The sequence below is a fragment of the Terrapene carolina genome, unplaced genomic scaffold (assembly GCF_002925995.2).
Source record: "Terrapene carolina triunguis isolate 2854851 unplaced genomic scaffold, T_m_triunguis-2.0 Scaffold210, whole genome shotgun sequence".
NCBI classification, from domain to species: Eukaryota; Metazoa; Chordata; order Testudines; family Emydidae; genus Terrapene; species Terrapene triunguis.
In genome coordinates this window covers 16,467,480-16,490,992 of record NW_020664561.1, presented here as the reverse complement: position 1 = coordinate 16,490,992, position 23,513 = coordinate 16,467,480, and the positions used below count along the sequence as shown (strand labels likewise).

General features: G+C 42.2%; 1 protein-coding gene across 1 annotated transcript in view; it reads right to left on the bottom strand.

Annotated features, from left to right (window-relative positions):
• Positions 1–23,513, bottom strand: part of LOC112103403 (hemicentin-1) — a 345,952-nt gene that overhangs the window by 255,624 nt on the left and 66,815 nt on the right. Inside the window, exons 3-4 of the mRNA XM_026655607.2 lie at positions 22,674–22,832; positions 21,782–21,904 (exon numbers count right to left, since the gene is read on the bottom strand). Coding sequence (XP_026511392.1) covers positions 21,782–21,904; positions 22,674–22,832 — 282 coding nt within the window. The remainder of the gene's footprint in view (positions 1–21,781; positions 21,905–22,673; positions 22,833–23,513) is intronic.

Sequence of the window (23,513 nt, the reverse complement as noted above, 5' to 3'; positions counted from 1 at the left end):
TCTAAGCTAAGGTATGCCTTTATTTTCATTGTGCGATATGAAAACAGACAGAAAAACATTTGCCATGTAAATCATATACTAAATAAAATGGATATGGTAGGAAAACATCAAGGGCCAAATTCTTGTCACCTTACTCATGTGATTATCCTTGCTGAAGCCAATGGGACTGTTCACAGCAGTGGTTCTCAACCAGGGACTAGGGGCCCCCTGGGGGGCCGTGAGCAGGTTTCAGTGGGGTAGCCAAGCAGGGCTGGAATTAGAGTTGCTGGGGCCCAGGACAGAAAGCTAAAGCCCCAACGCATGGGGCTGAAACTGGGGCCCTGAGTCCCGCCACCCGGGGCTGAAGCTGAAGCCTGGGCAATTTAGCTTCGCGGGGCCACCTGTGGCTTAGGCCCCAGGCAATTGCCCTGCTTGCTACCCATAATGCTGGCCCTGGCTTTTATATGCAGAAAAACAGTTGTGGCATAGGTGGGACATGGAGTTTTTATAGCATGTTGCGGAGGACCTCAGGAAAAAAAAGGTTGAGAACCTTTGGTTCACAGGATTAAGGCAAGTAAGCATAAAACTAAAAAAAGAAACTTATTGTGTAAATAATACCATATGTAATTAACCTATGAAATTTGCTGCCACGAGATATCACTGAGACCAAGAATAACAAGATTTTTAAAGGATTAGATATGGATACAGATATTGAGAACCACCACAGTTATAATGGTACATAAACTCTCATGCTTCAGGACATATGCTAATCATGAATTCTCTGGGTTAGGAGAAAACTTTCCTTATACATGTTATGCCATAACATTTATGGAGTTTCTTGAACCTTCTTTTGAAGCATCTGGGACAAGCCACCATCATAGCTGGGATACTGGACTAGCTGGACTGCTGGTTAGATCCAATGTGACAATTCCTATGACACTACATAGACATTTACATCAGGACTGAATTTGTCCTTAGGAGAATTATGACCCTTAATATTTTGCATTTGTGAACAGCATCAAATCAACACGAGAAAGTAAAATAAATTACCAGAGTCCAAGGCTCTGTATTTCCGCTGCAGCTGCCAATGATCTTACTAACAGAGCTGTGAACAATTTGGCACATTTGCTTGACAGCGCTTTATGCAAATTGTTTTTGGTACTGGTTCACATTCCCTGAGTTTCAGAGTCAATCAAGCCCTATAGTTCAAGGCTAAAGCCAGTCAAAACCACTAAACATCAAGTCAAAATCATGCAAGGTTTAAACCTTTCAGTAAACCTGGGCTGAGTTTCAAATTTTTACTACAGGAGAAAGCTTGACATGTTTCATGGGATTTCAGGTTTCACTGTGTTTGCATAGCTCTTATCATGCTTAAAACAAAGAGCATCGCCATGACACCTCTTTAAATGAGCTGTTACAGGGGAAACAGTGAAAGTGATATGGCCATAAGTGCCGACTCCGTAAGTGCTCCAGGGCTGGATCACCCACGGAGAAAAAATGGTGGGTGCTGAGCTCCCACCGGCAGCCTCCCTATCAGCACCTCCACCTTCCCGAGCACCTCCTGCCCACCAGGGGCCCTGCCGAACCCCACCGATCAGCACCTCCCCTTCCCTCCCGGTGCCTCCTGCCGGCCGCAATCAGCTATTTCGCAGCATGCAGGAGGCTGGGTGGGGAGGGGGGAAGAGTGAGGACGCAGTGCACATAGGGAAGGGGGTGGAGTGGGTGTGGGAAGAGGTGGGGCAAGGGCTGGGCCTTGAGGGAAGGGGTGGAGTGGGGGCGGGGACTGGGGCGGGGACAGGGGTTGAGCACCACCCTCCCCACCCCCGGCATGGAAAGTCAGTGCCTGTAGATATGGTCCTATCTAGATTCACTGAAGCACTACAATGGTGCAGCTGCACCACTGCAGCACTGTACATGTAGAGAAGCCCTAAGGTGGAAGACATGGTTAGGGAAGAATATGAGAAACACAGGGAGTCATATGGCATCAAAAAAGAACCATTACATTATAAGCTTTCCATTGACAGATGGTTAACTTATTAATGAAAAAAAATTCCCCACATTTTCTGCAAAAATGTTCCATTTTCCACCCACTAAGAATCAAAACCAAATCTCAAACACTTTCAGCAGCAAAAAGGGGGAAGGGAAGGAGAAAAGGGAGAGGAAGGTGGAAAAGCGGGGCGGGGGAATCATTTTTCTTTCTTTTCCATGAAAAACAGAATTTTTTAAACAAAAGTTTTCTGCCAAAATATCAATTTAGAGATTGAGGATGAAGAATCATAGAATCATAGACTTTAAGGTCAGAAGGGACCATTATGATCATCTAGTCTGACTTCCTGCACAAGGCAGGCCACAGAATCTCACCCACCCACTCCTGTATCAAACCCCTAACCTATATCTGAGCTACTGAAGTCCTCAAATCGTGGTTTAAAGACTTCAAGGTGCAGAGAATCCTCCAGCAAGTGACCCATGCCCCACACTGCAGAGGAAGGCGAAACCCCCCCCAGGGCCTCTGCCAATCTGCCCTGGAGGAAAATTCCTTCCCGACCCCAAATATGGTGATCAGCTAAACCCTGAGCATGTGGGCAAGACTCACCAGCCAGATACCCAGGAAAGCATTCTCTGTAGGAGCTCAGGTCCCACCCCATCTAACATCCTATCACAGGCCATTGGGCATATTTACCGCTAATAGTCAAAGATAATTAATTGCCAAAATTAGGCTATCCCATTATACCATCCCCTCCATAAACTTATCAAGCTTAGTCTTGAAGCCAGATATGTCTTTTGCCCCCACTGCTCCCCTTGGAAGGCTGTTCCAGATCTTCACTCCTCTGATGGTTAGAAACCTTCGTCTAATTTCAAGTCTAAACTTCCTGATGGCCAGTTTATATCCATTTGTTCTTGTGTCCACATTGGTACTGAGCTTAAATAATTCCTCTCCCTCCCTGGTATTTATCTCTCTGATATATTTATAGAGAGCAATCATATCTCCCCTCAGCCTTCTTTTGATTAGGCTAAACAAGCCAAGCTCTTTGAATCTCCTTTCATAAGACAGGTTTTCCATTCCTCGGATCATCCTAGTAGCCCTTCTCTGTACCTGTTCCAGTTTGAAATCATCCTTCTTAAACATGGGAGACCAGAACTGCACACAGTATTCCAGATGAGGTCTCACCAGTGCCTTGTATAATGGTACTAACACCTCCTTATCTCTACTGGAAATACCTCGCCTGATGCATTCCAAGACCTCATTAGCTTTTTTTCACGGCAATATCACATTGGCGGCTCATAGTCGTCCTGTGATCAACCAATACTCCGAGGTCCTCCTCCTCCTCTGTGACTTCCAACTGACGCATCCCCAGCTTATAACAAAAATTCTTGTTATTAATCCCTAAATGCATGATTTTGCACTTTTCACTATTAATATATTGAGATATACCTATCTCATAGAACTGGAAGGGACCTTGAAAGGTCATCAAGTCCAGTCCCCTGCTTTCACTAGCAGGACCAAGTACTGATTTTTGCCCCAGATCCCTAAGTGGCCCCCTCAAGGATTGAACTCATAACGCTGGGTTTAGTAGGCCAATGCTCAAACCACTGAGCTATCCCTCCCCCACGAAATTTCATCCTATTACTATTACTCCAGTTTACAAGGTCATCCAGATCTTCCTGTATGATATCCTGGTCCTTCTCTGTATTGACAATACCTCCCAGCTTTGTGTCATCCGCAAACTTTATTAGCACATTCCCACTTTTTGTGCCAAGTTCAGTAATAAAAAGATTAAATAAGATTGGTCCCAAAACCGATCCCTGAGGAACTTCACTAGTAACCTCCCTCCAGCCTGACAGTTCACCTTTCAGTATGACCCGTTGTAGTCTCCCCTTTAACCAGTTCCTTATCCATCTTTCAATTTTCATATTGATCCCCATTTTTTCCAATTTAGCTAATAATTCCCCATGTGGAACTGTATCAAATGCCTTACAGTAAGAAGGTTCCCACTAATTCTGGGGGCTTACCTACATGGAAAAGTTTGATGAGTTAGAACTCGTTTACACAGGAGATAACAGATTATACAAATACAGATTAGAAAATACAGATTACGCAAATATATGAATCTAATTAGACCATTCTGAAGCTATATTAAGGACTGTAATCCATCTCTCCATAATATAATCCAATGGCCTAAATTTGTTACAATTACAATATTAAAATTATTAATTGATATCTCACATTATTACGTCTCCAAGGATTCCAAAGTGCTTGACAAACTTTAGATAAAAACAGCAACAACAGAAATGTACCCATCCCTGTAGTTGGAATCAGAGATGCGCTGACAATGGTCCTGATCCTGCAAGCAATTACACACATGCACAACTTTAGGCATGTGAATCATCACACTGACTTTAACCTCCACTGATGCCAAATGATGGAGTTCACTTAGGGTACATCTACACTGCAATTAGAGACCTGAGCCCGAATGTCCACACTGCCATGTTTAGCCCCGGAGCCCAACGAGCCTGAGTTAATTGACCTGGGCTCTGACACTTGGTGTCATAGGGTAGATGTACCCTCAGATTACTTCAGTGGGACTGCTCATGTATATAAGGTTAAGCATGTGTGTTTGCAGGATTGGGGCCAGTATTTATGAAAAGGGTTTCCCATATTAGCGTTCCCATTAACCCATGATGAATCTTGTATAGCAGTTTGCAAAGCATACGATGAGAGGCTGTGGAATCTATTAATTTATTTCCCCATTTGAACACACATACTTTCTCATAACCATAACAAAGGAAGCCACTAAGCAAAGAGACCTAGAAACCTTGCTAACAAATTTTTATTAAGACACGCTTTGCTGGATGTGTTTATACTTTGTTCCTTCAGATATACTTTGCCAAATTTAACACTGGTATAAGGGATGCAATTCTATTGAGCTTTATCTTCAGAGGAGTTTATGCACCTTTGCAACAGAGCTGAATTTGGCTCACTGAATATTATTACAGTACTGCACCTTGTTCCAGTTTGAGTAATTTCGGGGGCAAGTGGGAGTATCATCCAGTGGGAAATTTTTGAAAATTCTTATAAATCAGTGCAACAGTTTGTATTTCAAAGGCCAAAAAAATTGCTCTTCAAAATATTGTTATGAGACCCCTGCATGTCCTCTTTGGCAGGGATGATTTAGGAGTTTTCATGGGAGTGCTGAACTCTATCAGAGCCTGGGAAATCATTCCATCCCTCCTTTCTGTTTGGAAGCAGAGTTTTAACAAGGCATTGCTGCATATCACAGGGTGGAATGTGACACCCATTGAATGGTGCATGGCAACACAATATATTTCAAGACAAAAATGGAAGAAGAAAATTGCATCTAGTTGAAAATGCATGGGGGACTTTAAGTAAACAAAATACACCTCTACCCCGATATAACACGAATTCGGATATAACGCGGTAAAGCAGCGCTCGGGGGGGGGGGCGGAGCTGCGCGCTCTGGCGGATCAAAGCAAGTTCGATATAACGCGGTTTCACCTATAACGCGGTAAGATTTTTTGGCTCCCGAGGATAGCGTTATATCGGGGTAGAGATGTAGATTGGTTCTTTTGCACTATTCCAGCTGCTTTGTGCAGATCAGCAGCACAAAGCAGCTATAAACCCAGTTTAACCAGCAATCTAAGGATTCCAGGTGGCAAAGACACATTGTAACAGCTTGTAGACCACAACACACCTGCCCGAAGTAGAGGGCAAGGCAGCAGATATGCAGACATGGCCAGGTATCCCTCGCCCCCTAGAAATCCCTGACTGCTAGAAAGGTCCCAGGCAATTGTGACTGCTTTAACTTACATCAGGGGACCTGCTGATCCCTGGACTGAGGGAAAACCACCTTTGTTTCACCTCCCTTGTCCTGGAGCAGTGCTTAATTTGTGCCGGGGCTTGCCAGAGCTGAGTCCAGCACCTCTAGGCACCTCATAGCCCCGGCATCTCTGGGCTTGGTGCGTCAGTTATGAAAGTAAAAAAATTACTTGAGCCCCGGCCAATCTTTCATTATAAATTAATCACTGTCCTGAACTAAGCACAGCTCAGCATAGGATCTGGACTAATGTAGTTACCAGGGCTTGATCCTGAATTACTTATACAATCGTTACTCAAGCAGAACTCCCATTGACTTAATTATGGGTGCCATAAAACATCCAAGTGATGGACTATAGTTGATAAACTAAAATACATGCCTAATGTGCAGTTGTATAGCACTATTTGCATTGTGACTTTTGCACAGCACACAGCATAAAACACATTTTGAAAATTTCCCATTGTTTATCTGCAGTATGGCAGACTAGATCTAATTTGAAAATACCTGCATAAACGAACATTTAGTACTTATGTTTTATCTGTTCAGGGCCTGATCCAACTTCCAATGCTAATAATCTGGCACCTTTTTAGACCAGTGATATCATACCTAGAAGGATAACATCTCCAATGGTTCTGTTGGTCATCCAAGTTCTATCAGTCAAAATCACTATTCAAGGATTAGCATAGGGATAGAAAGTTGGTAGAAAGGAAGCGAATGAGCTCATGAGTCTACAGCTCTGATTGAAAACCATATTTTAAAAAGAAAAACCTGTCAAAATCTGATTTTGTTTTCTTCTTGTTCAAGAAAATTTTTAATGTGACAGACAATGAGATAATGCCAAGAACAAAAAGAGGCAGGGGGATCTTAATGAGAAATACGGGACGACAGAGAAAATCAAGAACTGTCCACGTGGTATGTTATTAATTCTTACATAAATATGCAATAGAATTTAAGTTAATTCATACTGAATGCTGAAATGTAAATGCATATTTCATATGTTTTTGTTTAAAGGCATGGGATCAATTTCCCTCAAGTGCTGCCTGTGATAAATGGACTCCTTTTGCGTTTACCTTTTTATAAAGCTGAACATTAAAAGAAAGCCAACCCTAGGGCACTGCAGCAAATATAATTTATTTTATCCACAAAGGGCCCCTAAATTCTACTCAATGGGTCTCTGATGCACTACATATAACTAGTGGATGAGTCAGCAACACCATCAGAAAAATTGATGAATAAGCACCTTCAGCACAGTAATTTAGGAATAGTTATTACAATAGATGGGTAAAGTGGTTCCAATAAAAGAACCCCCAGTTTGAATCTCAGTCAAAACCCTACTCGATTTTTTTGAGCTTTGAAAAAAGTTAAAGTTTTCATATGTCTCTGTATTTCCTGTTTATTTTATCCAAAAGCAGAAATATCTATCGTAAGTATTCATGTGGCCCCCATTAACACACCATCTTTCATGTTTTACCCCCATTTTACAGATAGGGAACTATGGCACAGAGAGACCATGTGTTTTGCCCAAAATCACAGAGGAAATCTGAACCAGAGCAAGGAACTGAACCCAGGTCTCCTGACTCTGAGGCTACTGCCCTAATAGCTGGACTATCCTTTCTCTCAGTGTGACAGTAGTGTGAGAAAAGCTACTCTGATAGTATTTCCAGCCAGGCCTAAATCAGGAAGTACCAGATAACTCACGAGGGTAATTTTTGTGCGATTGCCAGCCTGATCTCTAGGCCAAAGAAATCTGGATTACTGAAGGGTCTGAATATCCCTGAATTTTGAAGAAATTTTGATCCAGATCCATAGCCGTATCATTACTGATGGTTTTTGAGTGCCAAAATATATGGCACGCAGTTCACAAAACTTAGTAAAGAAATTAGGTAAAACCCTGGCCCCTTTGAAATCAACAGCTCAACTCCCATTGGCTTCATCGAGGCCAGGATTCCACCTGTGATCCCTACCTGAAAAGTATGATTTAAATTCATCATGTAAAAAAATGTTAGGATTACAAATTAAAACAACAAAAAAGGATGAGGAAGCAAGAGAAGAACAAGGGTAATAATAATGAGGTTACTCAATAATGGCCTGGTCCGGATCCCATTCAATCCAATGGAAGATGGATTAGGCCCAAAGCAGTTACTTATCTTGATAGTTAATTCAGGTTTTGTACCTTTCCCTTCTTTCACTTCCCATTGGTAAGGCAGCGGAAATCAAGAGAGGTAGTTGGGAGTGCAGTTTTAGGGAGGGTATTTCAAACGCAAGGGAGCAACATGGAAGAAAGCATAAAGACACCAGGAAAAGGAGGCAGCCATAGGGATGTCTGTCTGCGTCATTGGTGAAGTGAAAAGGATGGGAAAACAAGAAAGGAAAGCAGATCAGGGACAAGAAATTCAAGAGACTGAGGTTCAGGGGTTTCTCTAGCTTTGGACAAACATCTGAATTCTTGGATGCTTAACCTGACCAACTGAGCCTCTGGAGAATCACCCATCACATACGGCTTGAGCTGAGGAATTTCAACTCATTATGAAGACATAAACAAGCAGCAACAGACCAAAATAGAAAAAAAAAAAAAAAAAAAGAGCGGCATCTCCTTCTTTCCTGTTTACACCATAGTTTGGATTCTCTTAGTAAAGTCAACAGAAACAATCTCTTCATGTGGAAATAAAGCAGTTGCTAGACAACTAAAATTCTCATTTTAATTACTATAGCACGTCATTAGTTTCTGAAGCCAAATCACTTCCCTGGCTAGTGCAGCTGTTCAGAAATACAGTCCATGGGAGGGAATCGGGATCAAGCTTTGAAATGAGATGATAAACTAAAGATGGATTAAAAATGAGAAAAATAAATACAAAAATATAAAGCAATCTTGCACGGAAAGAAAAACAAGCCTTGGAAAGAAAACAGATTCAGCAAAGAAAAAGAAAATGTAGGTACTATAAAACAAATGACAATGAAGGCATCACAGAAAGTGTTAATGTTCTAGAAAGAGCACCTTTTTTCTGTACCAATATTAATGAAATATTATTACTCAAGCATTATTTCCCCATTTTGCAGATGCGTTGACTGATTTGGTCAGCAAGCCAGAGTTTGAAAAGTTGTGTGTACAATCCATAGCTCCCTATGTTCAGTGATGTGCTTCAACCATTAGAGCAGAGGTGGGCAAACTATGGCCCGCGGGCCACATCCGGCCTGTGAGACCATCCTGCCTGGCCCCCGAGCTCCTGGCCGGGCAGCTAGCCCCTGGCCCCTCCCCTGCTGTCCCCCGGCCCCCCACAGCCACACCGCTGCGCGGGCAGTGCTCTAGGCAGCTGGGCTGCACGCTCAGGCAGGGCAGCGTGGCAGTGGGTCTGGCTCCGGCCAGGAGGCGCAGCTCCAGACATGCTGCTCTGAGCGGCATGGTAAGGGGGCCAGGACCAGGGGGTTGGATATGGGGCAGGGAGTCCTGGGGGGCAGTCAGATGACAGGGAGCAGGGAGCGGTTGGATGGGGCAGAGATTCAGGGGGGCAGGGGAAGGGGAACAGGGGGGATTGGACAGGAGGTGGGGTCCCAGGGGGCCTGTCGGAGGGCAGGGGTGTGGATAGGGGTCGGGGCAGTCAGGGGACAGGGAGTGGGTTGGATAGGGGATGGGGTCCCGGGGGGGCGGTTAGGGGTGGGGGTCCTGGGAGGGGGCAGTCAGGAGACAAGGAGCGGGGGGGTTGGATGGGTGGAGGGTTCTGAGGGGGGCAGTCAGGGGGCAGAAAGTGGGAGGGGTTGGATGGGGGCGGGGGCCAAACTGTTTGGGGGGCACAGCCTTCCCTACCCAGCCCTCCATACCGTTTCGCACCCCGATGTGGCCCTCAGGCCAAAAAGTTTGCCCACCCCTGCATTAGAGTCTACTCTAGACCATACCCCCTCTTTTCCAACTGCTTCCCCAACAGATGGTGGACTATGCCTAAACACATCTAGTAAACGTGCTACAGCAGCTCATTACTTCAGTATTGACTCTTTAGACCAAATTCTAACTTAAAGGACATACAGAGAGGTCTCAGTGAGTTTATTGGGAATTATGTATATGCACCCGAGGGTGTAACTTGGCCCTTGGTATATTAATTAAAAGGAACATGGGACTCAACACCACTCTGCGGTCCAGACCACAGTGTACAGACAGGGAGTGATATGTATTCATTTGAGAGAAATGCAAGAAAACAATGCCACTTAGGAGTTTTGGAAATTTTATGGTTGGAGGGCTGTTAGTGTTGTATATTCCATTATGATTCCATCTGGCATGGAAGTAAATCTGGAGAAGATTAATACCAAATACACATTTTACAATGAGACCCAAAATATTGTATGTATGAAATGTAACATGTTGAATATACAATGACTAATGTGTTATAAAAGACATAATATTGGCATAATGGGAGGAGACAACTGGAATCAATTTGCTGTCTTATTTTATGACTTTCAGGGTAGAGAATTGTATTTCCCTCCTTCAAACAGAAGTAAGATGACATTTTCTCACTCTCTTTCCAACCTTGATCTACCTCCTTACAAATAAAAAAAAAAAATGCTTATCTTAAAAACTATCTAAAAGGTACCAGTTCCACCTAAGGATTAAGCTGTCATATAATGGTGGACTTTAAAGTAGCTAAACACAATTTTAGAAGAGCCGATCAAAAGCAATTGAAACACTAAAAATATTTGCATGCTTGCTTTCTAAAAATCTATATTTGGTTTTAAAATGACTTTAAAATTTCAACTTAAAAAAATCAATCATAGGCTGATAACTTTTATAACAATTTAAATCATCATAGTTAGCATAGGGGGCTTCTGAATTAGAGTTCACAATAGTGCAGGGCAAATTTTCAAGTTTTCCAGTCCCTGCTGGAGCTAGACAGTGCAGAGGCAATGAAAAACAGTTACTGGGGGAAAATGGTATTTGAATATTTACAAAGTTTCAGCTTAATTCTAGGACAGATCTGCATGTTAGTTCTTATTTTATCTTAATTGATCCATTCATCTTTCATCCTTAATGGAAACATCATCTTAACTTTCAATACATGCTGTGGCTTTGTAGATCCCTGAAGACTTCTTTGCTACAATTTGACAATGTGTCTAGGGAATTGCATGCAGGGCTAGGAGCCAGAACTTCCAAGTTATAATCCCTGATTTGCTGTGTGACTTAAGTCACAGGTTATGTTCTCCGTTGTCTCAATTTGCACATCTGTAAAATTAGGATGATGGTATTTACCTACGCTTCAGGCATGTTGTGCAGTTTCAGTAGTTCTAATCCAGCTGCACACATCACCATACTAACTAGCATGTTTGTAAAGAATTTTGAAAATATGAAGCACCATAGGGCCCAGTCCTGTGAAGTGTTGGGCATCCTCAACTCTAACTAATATCACTGGGAGTTGAGGATGCTCAGCACCGTGCAGGATGTAGCCCTAAAAGTACAAAAGTATGTTTATGATCGGGAGTATTAACTATTCACAAGTAACATTTGTCCAAAACTCTCCAGAAATTGAGACGCAAGAACCAAGGATGAGTTATTATTACTCCAAACAAACTAGTCTCCGAAAAGACACATTTTCCCCATTACTGTACCTGAAAAAGATATTAAGTGGAATTTTCCAGTCTCCTCTCTAAAGAACCCCTCTCTAACCTGCCCTCCCCCTCCTCCCAAGCTGAAAAGAACAGTCACTGACTACATAGAGTAGTGGAACTGCTGCTAACACAGAACCCGACTGACTAGTGAAGTGTCAACATGACACTTCCCAAAAAACCCTTCTTCTATGGAACACAAGACTTTACTTAACACCCTGAAAATAGGACTGGTACTGAGCTTCTAAATGTTTAGTGAAATCTGCTTTTATTTTTAAATATACAGTTATATGGTAAAATTTAACATTACCATTTGGGAGGTGATTTTTTTAAGCACTCCAGTGTCTCTACTGATATTATAATTACAGGATGTAGGTGATAGTTATGGTCTGTTTTTTATATTTTTACTTTGTGAAGAGTTTACTTTGTGTAATCGCTCAAGGCTAGGTGGTTGCTTTAGGCACTTCAGGTGGTAGATATGCTGCAACACCTCAGGAATAGCCCTGTGACTCTCAGACACCCTCTGAGGCACAGTTCCCTCCCTCCTTGGATGGTGGTGGGAGTTGAGTAGCAATTTGCTGCTGGCTTAAACCAGTGTTGGGGGACAGAGCCAAGACTCTGGACACTCCCTGTCCACCTGGAAATAAGCGTGTGTATGCCTAGACCCAAGGTCCAGGTAGGCTAACACAGGGAAATAAGAGGTGGTCTTGAGGGAGGGGAGTGTTTCCTTACTCTTCCCTATTCCTTTGTGTGTGGTCAAATGGTCCAAGTCACAATTGAATCCCTCAGATTTTTACTTTGTGCACGTGGCTGTGATCCAAGGAGTAGGGCAAACATTTATACTCAGAATTAAAGCTACATGTTAAAGCTACCTTTGGAATACCTGATTTATTAATTATTGTTAATAATCATTTGTCTGGACCAGGACTCCATTGTGCTAAGTGATGTATAAACACAGAACAAAAATGGCATCACTATTACGAAGCCAACGGTTACCAAGAGTTACCCCACAGTATCTCAAATACTGCTGCTATTTCCTCTTTTAAGTGTAAGGAGAAATTGATATCTTGGACAGTCTGTTGTAACAGCTGGCACACAATTACTCTTTTAGTGGGGCTCAATAGAACTGAGAGGTCAGGGGGATGTAGCCTCACCCTCTTCTCTGTCAGCTGAATTACTGTTTACCTCCAGTACAGAAATTAATATTAAAAACAGTCCTTTCAATTCTGGGGGTTATTTTAAATGCTTTGGACTCTTGTCAGCACTGCAGAGGCCAACAGAGCTAAGCAATAAAACTGGATTTTATTCTGGTTCATGCATCATCAACAGGAATGGGAAGCAGAACGTACTGGCCTAGGACTCAGGAGACTTGGGGTTCATGTCCCTGCTCCACACAGGCTGTGTGTGTGACTTGGTTAAGTCACTGAGTCTCAGTTCCCCACCCATAAAACGGGAATAATGATACTTCCCTACCTTGGGGGGGATGTTGTCAGAATCAATACATTAATAACTATGACAGGAGTGGGCAAACTTTTTGGCCTGAGGGCCACATCTGGGTATGGAAATTGTATGACGGGCCATGAATGCTCACAAAATTGGGGATTGGGGTGTGGGAAGGGGTGAGGGCTCTGGGGTGGGGCCAGAAATGAGGAATTCAGGGTCTGGGAGGGGGCTCTGAACTGGGGCAGGGGTTTGCGGTGCAGGGGGGAGTGAGGGCTCCAGCTAGGGATGCAGGCTCTGGGGTGGGGCTGGGGATGAGGGTTTGGGGGTGCAGGAGGGTGCTCTGGGCTGGGACTGAGGGGCTCAGAGGACAGGAGGGGGATCAGGATTAGGGCAGGGGGTTGGGGTGCAGGAGGGGGCCAGGGGTTCAGGCTCTGGGTGGTGCTTACCTCTCACAGCTCCCGGAAACAGTGGCATGTCCCCACTCCGGCTCCTATGCAGAGGCACAGCCAGGCAGCTCTGCACACTGCCCCATCCGTAGGCGCTGCCCCTGCAGCTCCCATTGGCTGTGGTTCATGGCCAATGGGAGCTGCAGACCTGGCGCTTGGGCGGGGGCAGCATATGGAGCCCCCTGGCTGCCCCTACACATAGGAACTGGACGGGGGACATACCACTGCTTCCAGGAGCCGCGCGGAGCCACAGCACACATGGATCGGGGCAAGCCCCAGACCCCACTCCCCGGCGGGAGCTCGAGGGCCGGATTAAAATGTCTGAAGGGCCGGATGTGGCCCCCAGGCCATAGTTTGCCCACCCCTGAACTATAAGGTGCTCAGATTCAATGGTTATGGGGGCCACATAAGTACCTAAATATAGACCAGAATTGCTTACTAAACTCCAGTTAGTGAACCCTGTGGAAGCTGGTTGAAAGCAATAGCAGTGGAGCTGCACTTGTGTCATGGAGGGCAGAACTTGGCCTGCAAAACCATTATTACTCATGATGAGGTATGAGCAGGGGAAAAAAATCTGCTTGGATTCTCAGATCTGGGGTTGAGGGTGCAGAGCTGACTGTTAGTTAAAAAAACAAACACACACCTTTGCTTGTAACCTGAGCATATTAGCTGTGTAGCTCATCATGAGTCAATAAACATGGACTCATATTCAGAGCAGAACTAGACTTCAATTTTTAAACAAATACATATGTGAGTTTTACAAGCTCACAACTGAATATCAAAGCTAAATCAAATAACCCAGCTGTCCTACCTCTGGAAGTAACTTACCAGTTTGATTATAATTTTCCCCAAAGTGTAATCAACAATTTTGGAGACCCCATTTTCCCTCCTTTATTCCTAAGTGGTTTTCAACTCTCCTGTAAAATCGACTTTGAAGTAGTTTTTTTTTCCCTTTGGGATCCTTACAAGAAATCCCAAAATGTGTAATTTTGCCAAATTGTGGCCTGATTAATACTATGGAGGAAAAAACAGAAATAATTTACAACATTTCTCCAGAGATTTCACCTCCTTCTCCTCCCGTCGTCAGGTCATCCCTTGGAATGCATACAGAAACCTGGAAAATATATAGAGCATGGACTATTCCCATGTGTTTATTCTGGGTCATAAAAAAGATTTTCAAACACTCAAGGCAAGAATTTAAAGTTAACTATTTAATTGCTTAATTAGCTAGTTCCCCCATGCTTCCTGAACAGAAAGCTAAAATCCTGATTGTCTTCTAGGGTGCACCCACACATGCATTATATGAGGGAGATCAATATCTGAAATAGTGTAGACAATGAGCACTGTGAAAATTATGCCATAAATATTATATATACATATGCATATATTATACACCAAAAACTGGCACTGAAATATCATTAAGGTTGAAAAATCAAGCACTCAGATGTTAAGACAGCGGTGGGCAAACTATGGCCTGGGGGACACATTCGGCCCTTCAGACATTTTAATCCGGCCCTCGAGCTCCCGCCAGGGAGTGGGGTCTGGGGCTTGCCCCGATCCATGTGTGCTGTGGCTCCGCGCGGCTCCTGGAAGCAGTGGTATGTTCCCCCCCCCCAGCTCCTACGTGTAGGGGCAGCCAGGGGGCTCCGTATGCTGCCCCCGCCCCAACCGCCGGCTCTGCAGCTCCCAATGGCCATGAACCACTGCCAATGGGAGCTGCGGGGGTGGCGCCTGTGGATGGGGCAGCGTGCAGAGCTGCCTGGCTGTGCCTCCACATAGGAGCCAGAGGGGAGACATGCTGCTGTTTCTGGGAGCTGCGTGAGGTAAGCACTACCCGGAGCCTGCACCCCTGGCCCTCTCCTGCATCCCAACCCCCTGCCTTAACCCTGATCCCCCTCCTGCCCTCTGAGCCCCTCAGTCCCAGCCCAGAGTACCCTCCTGCACCCCCAAACCCTCATCCCCAGCCCCACCCCAGAGCCCGCATCCCCAGCTGGAGCCCTCACTCCCCCCCGCACCCCAACCCCCTGCCCCAGTCCAGAGCCCCCTCCCAGACCCTGAACTCATTTCTGGCCCCACCCCAGAGCCCTCACCCCCCCACTCCCCCACACCCCAACCCCCAATTTTGTGAGCATTCATGGCCCACCATACAATTTCCATACCCAGATGTGGCCCTCAGGCCAAAAATTTGCCCACCCCTGTGTTAGGAAATGCCAGAATAAATGTTGCCTGTTGCAGCCCTGCCTGTAATTCATATGTATTTGCATTTGTAAAGTCATGTAGTCCCCACAGACTTGATGGTGCTGATGATCTTGCACTTACAGCATGCTTTTCTAATCTAATACTGTAGTAAAGTCTGCAAAGTACCTTGTGAGTCATTTGGTTGAAAAGCGTGCTATAAATGCAAGATCCACAACAGTGGAGGTGAGGTGTGTTTTATTTAAAGCCCAAAATTGCCATCACCACAAATATGCAAGAAACTAAATGCAACAAAACGAATATAAAAAATATAAAAACTCCACTTTTAATAAGAGAATGTAGCCCTGGTTCAAGGAAGGATATTCTACACATTTTTTTAAAAAAAGAACGAATAAGCTATTAATAACTATTGTCACTGTTTTCAAGGTAAATGCACCTTTGACCCCTTTATGGGGGTCTTCACGGCCTCCTTAAGGCCACCCACTTAGGACTAAGGCGGCTAGCAGTCACTTTTCTTGGGGCAAAGTCCCATGATATTCTTCCTTTTGGACCAAGATTTAAACTGCAGATTTCTGCAATTTACTGTGATCACCTCGCCATGTCTGACTTTAGTTCAGCATCTACCATCCTGTTCTCTCAGGGGCAACTAGTGACCAGCCAGCCTTCATAAAGCAAAGTATTATCTATTCAGAACAAAAGCATTGCAGAGGAAACCTATCTTCGAACCATCAATAGCTTCTATGCAGGTCTGGATTACAAGGTTTCCACCTGGATACCATGGGAGATTTCAAAGTATTTCAGATCCTCTCATAAGACCTGTGCCTCTGGTCACAGTGTCATGTCAGTCAGTTCTCGGAAAGAGTGTGTGAGAAAAGACATACCTCCTGATGTAAGGGAATCTTACAGTATCTCTAAAGAGTATGTCCTCACAGTGGTAATGAAGCTATGTGGTTTTTCCAGCTACATCACACACAAACTCTGACACAATAACAGATTAATTAATGAAAGAGTTTCCTTTCTAGAAAAAAAAAGTCCACCATAACTGGAACATTAGAGGGGTTTTTTTTTAAATAAAATTGTGATAAAAGAAAATTAAGGCCCCCAATCCTGCAGTGAGCTCCATGAAGGCAAGTCCCCTTCAACCACATGGAGGCCCATTGAGGTTAGTGGGGTTTCCCCTGCAGGGAATAGTTTGCAGGATCAGGACATAAATAATTTTGTATCTGACAAAATGACAAATCAGTTAAAATAGATAAAATAATCTTATCAAGAAAAAGGAGACAAAGTGAGTAAATTGCTTACCAAAGGGTGTTCATTTTAGAATGGATTTTATAAAAGAAAAGTCCAATATTAGAAACATTGCTGGGAAATTTTAAACATATTATAAGGCTATTACTCTCAACTAGTTCAAAAAGAAGTATTTAAAAAAAGTTTCTGGATAATATTAATTTACTTAAATTAGACCACCAATAATAAATTTGATCTTTTGAGGAAGTTGTCAATGAAATCTTTTTGCTTCCTTCTAATGCAGCCCTTAGACCAGAATTTTACAAAATAAGTAAAAAAACACTTATTGTTGTGCTGCTGCAAATCTGTAATGTTCTGAGTTCAGAGTTACCCATGAAAATGATGATGAATACAATATTTCAATTAAAGGGAAAGTTAGGGAGAATTTTAAGTTTGAGATCAAAATACTATCTAGTGTTCTGGCTTTAAGGTTGGAGGATCTCCTTCCTAATTAAATACATAGAGACTAGGTTTGTTTTGTCAAAATATGACACTCCTTTGACACTGTTAGAGTCCTAAATGTCCTGCACATCGCCAGGTAAATAACAAAGCTCTTCAATGAGACTATTCATATACTTAACACTTTATTGGACTGAAGTCTGACCCCAACATAATTTTGTCACTTGACACAGAGAAAGTCTTTGACTCAGTTGAGTGGAACTATTAGTTTGAGGAGATGCAATGAATAGGAATAAATTATGACTTCTTAAACTAAACTGACCCTGTACAGTCCTCCTAGTGCTTCCCTGATAATGAATGGCAGGCGAACAAAGAGTTTCAATGTAATTAGGTGGAAGGCAAAGATACCCTTTCTTCTTATTTGATCTTTCTCTTGAAATCATTTCTCTTGAAATCATTGTATGTATGATTAGGGTAAAAGCGCAGTAAGTTTAGACAAGACCTAAGATACTAATAGATCCCAATTTTACTGTGATTTAAGTCAAAGAAAATTTTATCACTGACTTCAGTAGGAGCAAGATCAAGCCCTAAATAAATAGGCAAAGACATTCAGGCACAAGAGGAAGGTTATATCTTCCAGTGTTGCAGTAGAAGCATAACAACATTTCTTACTATGGAAGGCTTTCTAGAAGAAGTGGGCTTTTTGGAGAGATTTAAATTAAGAGATGGTTGCCCTTTGTTCCAGGAGTGCAAAAATACAGCATAGTCTTTTGTTCTTCTTGCGACCATGCAAATATTCGGTGACTACCCAAGTATTGTTCTCTTTGTTATGTTGTGTTTACTGGTAGCTAGTTTTTCTTTTCTGTTTAGTTAGTTAACATTGCTTCATTTTCCACTTAACATACAAAGAGCAAGGATAAGGATGTGGATTTGAAAACTTCGTACATTATAAATAGTTTTTTTGTTTGAGGTTTTTTTGGACAAAGCAATAGAAATAGTTTCAACAAAACAAAATACTGGCTTTGCAGGATATTCAAATTCAGCTATTTGAAGCCCTTTCCAAATTTATAATTCAGCATTAGCAGTGAATAGATCCAAAACACTGATTATGTCTTAAAATTTATATATTTCATTCTTTATAGATTACGGACCTACACTGATGAAAGGGATAGTAGCATTTATTTCTGTTAAAGCCCACCTGAGGAATATGCTGTCAATTGTGGATATGTATTGCCACTGTGTATTCTGTTTATTAGCATCTGGACTTCTGGTGGACTCATCAGCATATTTGGGTCCCTTCAGGAAGTAGAAATTCTGGGCCAGAACCTGGGGTCCAACTGATCTGCATGGAGTGCTGGGAGGGTTTTTTTGGTATGCATGCACATGTGGCAGCGCTTTGACAAATGTGTTGTAAAAAACTCACCTCAGCACTCCTCTGATCCTGCTGTTTCTCTGCACAGGGTCTACACTGAAAAGTTACACTGGCGTAACTATCTCTCTCAGGGTGTGAAAAATCCACACCCCCGAGAGATGTAGTTAAGCCAACCAGACAGTGCTAGGTCGCAGAGCGTGAACAATCTGAACCTTATTCAGTAGTTTACGATAAAAAAGTGCTGGGGAGTGAGTTACTATTGAATCTCCACTGTAAGTTTTCATATTTGTAGTTTAAAGGTGGATTATCCTGAACAGGTATAAAGGTCTGTGACAGAATCTATCCCTGTGTTCACACCCTACACACTATTGTAATAATTTTTGTACAAGGCATGTCTTGTAAGGTATTATTTGAAAACTCATAATTTGCTGGTCAATATTGTCTGAATAAAATAGATGTGGTAACATTATATGTGAAGTTATAAGATTTCACTGTATGATGTTATTAACACATGCTACACAAGCAGAGATTGGCAAACAGGTCTGTCCTAAACAAAGGAATGTGTGTTCTGCTTAATTTGCATTTAATCAGTAAACAGAGAGTCATCAAGCAGGAAGAGGAGACAAAGAAAGTTCAAACAGGTGAGAAAAAAGCAGCCAGGAACATCCTTCCCCACAGACTTTTTGTCCCCTGACGGAAATATTTTTCAAGAGGAGGACTGAAATGATAAAAAGGAGGGACAGACACTCCAAGGCACACCCCACCTCTCGGCCAATCAATTCACTGCACCTGAAGAGACAAAGTAAGCAATCTTTGGATTGAGATAGGGGTCCTGACCTAAGACATTTGGTCAGTAAGACTGCTGAAAGCATGTGGTAAGAAAACTTTGCTTTGAATTTAATATAGGTTGTTAAGTTAGGCACACATTGCATTTTATCTTTACTTTTCTTGTAACCATTTCTGACTTTTATGCCTCATAAATTATGCTCACTTAAAATCTCTCTTTGTAATTAACTTGTTTTACTGTTGTATCTAATCCAGTGTGTTTAAATTGAATTGTCTGGGAAACTCCATTTGGAGTGGCAAGTTATGTGCATATTATTTCTATTCAAGAAATAATAGATTTAATATAGCTTGTATTGTCCAGGAGAGGCCTGGACAGTACAGGACATACATTTCTGGAGGAAAATCTAAGACTGGGGATGTGCTGACGTCATCCTGCAATATAACCAAGGCTGGCGAGAGCCAAAGTATAACCCAAATGTGGCTGGCAGACTGCAGTTGCACCCAGCCACTCAGGGTGAGGCTTGCATGCTGGGAAAGCTGTTTGTGAGCAGCTCAGATGGGAACTCCTTCAGCAAGGTATTATAAGGCACCCAAGCTTGCAGGGAAAGGGTGACAGCTGCTCATTAGTCTAGATTGTACCCTAGATTAGTCTAGATCCTGTACCTTGGTATGTCACAGGATCCTTCCTTTGACTCCCCATATAGGTGACTGGTATTACTGGGGCTGGAAAGATGGAGGCCCCGCTATGTGAGGAATAGACAAATGGAGGCAAACTGCCAATAGAACATTATATGTTAACTCTTTCTGAATACTAGTCTGATGCTTTGTAACACCAAACAGATATACTAGGGGAGCAGAGAGAAAAAATAATGTGTTTATTATATCACTGTTCCCTATCTATAGAACTGGCCAAAGCTGAGCTCCCCCTCTTCCAACCCACAAAAAGAAAAATCAGTACCCTGAATTTCAAGTTCTGAAAAAGGAAGTTTCCTGTTAATGTTTTCCACTAAGTTTGTTTTAAAAGTTTCTATTCTGGGCTAGTTCTATGAGACCAGTGGCTTTGGTATTAAATATTTCACTATGCTGGATGGAAACAAAGTGACATATTTTGCTTTGTAGGACGGTTTGTATAGTTTGGGATTTAGTTGTTTATGTGTGCTGGTTTTGGTTGTGCTTTATGTGGAAATTTACTGAAAAAGAAAAATGGCAGCATGATAACTTCCAAGTTTCACACACAAATAATTGCAAAGTTAAAGTCAGAAGTTGTGCACAGTCCTAACAGACACTCACTCTCTCTCTCACACACACACACAAACATCACACATGATTTATTCCTTAAGAAGTAGGAAGGTAGGGATACCTTCCCCCTTCAAGGGGAAAACCATGTGAGACGCTTGTCTTTCTAGTGACTTTTAACCAGAGCCAGTGCTAGCCCATTGGGGGCCTTAAGCAGGACTATTTTGGGGCTTCCCCATACTAAAACAGGCAAGTTTTTATAATAAAAATGAATAGGGGGCACCCTGGAGCTGCTCGGGGCCCTAAGCAATTGCTTAGTCTGCTTATTCCTAGCTCTGGCTCTGCTTTTAACCCTCTGCCAACAACTTAACAGGGATACAACCTCATTTCTACCAGATAAACCAAGTGCAGCAAAACTGCAATGCACCAGCAACATTTATGGAATCAGACAAAATTGTGACAAAGTGAAGTAAACAAACTTTTTTTGTTTAGATTTTACTTATTTATAATAAAAAAAAAATCACAATCCAGTGATGGAATGTTGTGTACACCAGGAAGTCAAAGTCATGTTTACAACATTGACAGATGATTCCAATTACCCAAATAACTAACGTGTGACATTGTCTTCATCAAATTAATTTTCATGCATTTGGGAAATGTCAGTTCTGTTTGTAATAATATAGAACCTGAAAGTCACTGGATGTTCTATAGAAAATATTCATTTTAGTCTATGGTTACCAGCACTTCTAATTGGCAATAATAAAAACCATTTATTTAGAACAGAATCTGCTCCGTCATCTCATTTAGTGGTAAACCAATGGGATTACCCAAGAGCAAGATACTGCACAAAGACTCTAGTCCAGAAAGCTGCTCCACAAAGGCAGGCTGAAGTCAGTGGAGCTCTTCACAAGCACAGGAGTCCAGCCTGTCCTAACAACATAATTAAAATTGGCAGAATCAGGCCCTTAAGAGGCCTGGCAGAGGGGTGGCATAGAGTTAATACACCAGGCCTACAACAACCAGAATTCACCTATGTAAAATTCCCAAGAATCTGGCTAAACCAGCTCTCTATCTGCTTTGTACCTCAACAGCAGTACAAAGGAGTTGGAACAGAACCAGAATTGGGACCATTAGACATATGGAGCCATTAAATGGAAGCCCATACCTTACATCGCTCTGTATATAGTAGATAGCCATAAAAATTAATTACAAATTACCTCATTAACTTGCTTTTTGTCCAAATGGAAAACTTGACCAGAACTTGTTGAGGCAATTTCTTCGTAGACCTTGTAACCAATATGTGACCTATCATCACAGTCTCCAGTCAACACAAATACAACCTGGGGTTTAAAAAAGAAAAACACACAAAGGAAATGAAAATATAGTCAGTCAGCACCTATGGCAAACCTCAATGGGAAAAATCTTACTCTCAAACGTAACAGCAAAGTATGCCAGAAAAATTGAAAGGTTCTCACTGCTCTGTGCGATGGACAGCCATTTTACTTTTGATTAATCTACTCTGAGTTCTGTACAAATGAGATGTACACCCCAAAAAAGGCAGGCAGGGGATTTGGAGCACAGCTGGATTCTGTACCTACTCCAAACATAATACTCTAAATGATTTCAATGTGATTTTTTTCAATTGGAGTTCTATATGGAAGGTGAAGCCCATCATGATTGAGTGATGGAAAGTGACTGATTGACTGAAGAAAACAGACATACAGAAATCATGTCAAGAGGGGATGAAATAATAAATCTTATATCAGCACTTTTTATTCCCAGAGTAATCAGTATTATAACTCTCAGACGAATCCACAGACACCAATGCAACTGCCAAGAGGGCCAAGAAACAAATATTGGCAGTGGAATATCTTATAGTATTTAACTAATAACCTTAATTAATGTCCCTTTAATTTCAATTTTTATTAATCAGATCAATTTAATTTACAACAAAATAAACAATAGTTGCTAGAATGGCAACAGTATGACTCTTTTACAGAGAGATATCACAAATATCTTGGAAAGGAGTTTTTCTGGACAATGCTGCTACTGCATTGGTAGTAAATGGGTAAATAAACAGGAATGGTAGAATATGAATCTTCTCCTTACCTGTGACTGCTTCTGCTGAATGAGCTGGAGTACTTCATGTGTCAGCCTATAATCTTTGGATCGTGCATCAGTAAATACATAGATGAAAGAACCAGGAAGAGAAATTTCTAGAGCAATTTTGATTGCACCAATGCTCATCTCTGGACAGTCACCACCACCCTATTCACAATTAGAGAAAGAAAGAAAGAAAAAACAATCACAAGAAAGGAAAATGGATGTTAGGTATAATAATTTGTTTCTTTTTCAGAAAGATCAAGGCAGATTTTTTTTCCAGCTTCTAGCATTTTATCCTTTTTTTTATTCACAGCATTGCATGGTTTCTGAAAAATACTTATTTTATTAAAAAAAAAAAAAAAGGGCAAGCCAAGTTTTAAAATTTCCCATTGATGGTCAAGTTGTAAAAAAAATGCAATAAAGATACTAACAATCAAACTACAATCAAACAATGTCTACCTCTGTAAGAGCGTGTCTGAGCAGGGATGCTAGTAACAATGAGGAATGCATAACACACTGACTGATCTATTCCTTCCTACCCACCTACCCACACCATACCCATACCCAGAATCTACCTGCCATTGTATACAATGGGCCATGTTCTGTTCTCAGTTACCCAGGCAAAAATCTGGTTTAGCTACATTGGTTAGATTTACACCTAGATAACTGAGAGTAGGAGAAATAGCTCAAATAGTTTATAGTTTGTTTTTATGTGTATGCGCACGTGAAATCTCTGTCTCTTGCAGTTACAAGCCTCCCTCACTGGTGACAATGTAATTGTTCCAGTGGCACATAGCCCTATTGGGAGGTCATAGACATAAAGGGAGAAGTGATCTCTCAGGTAGC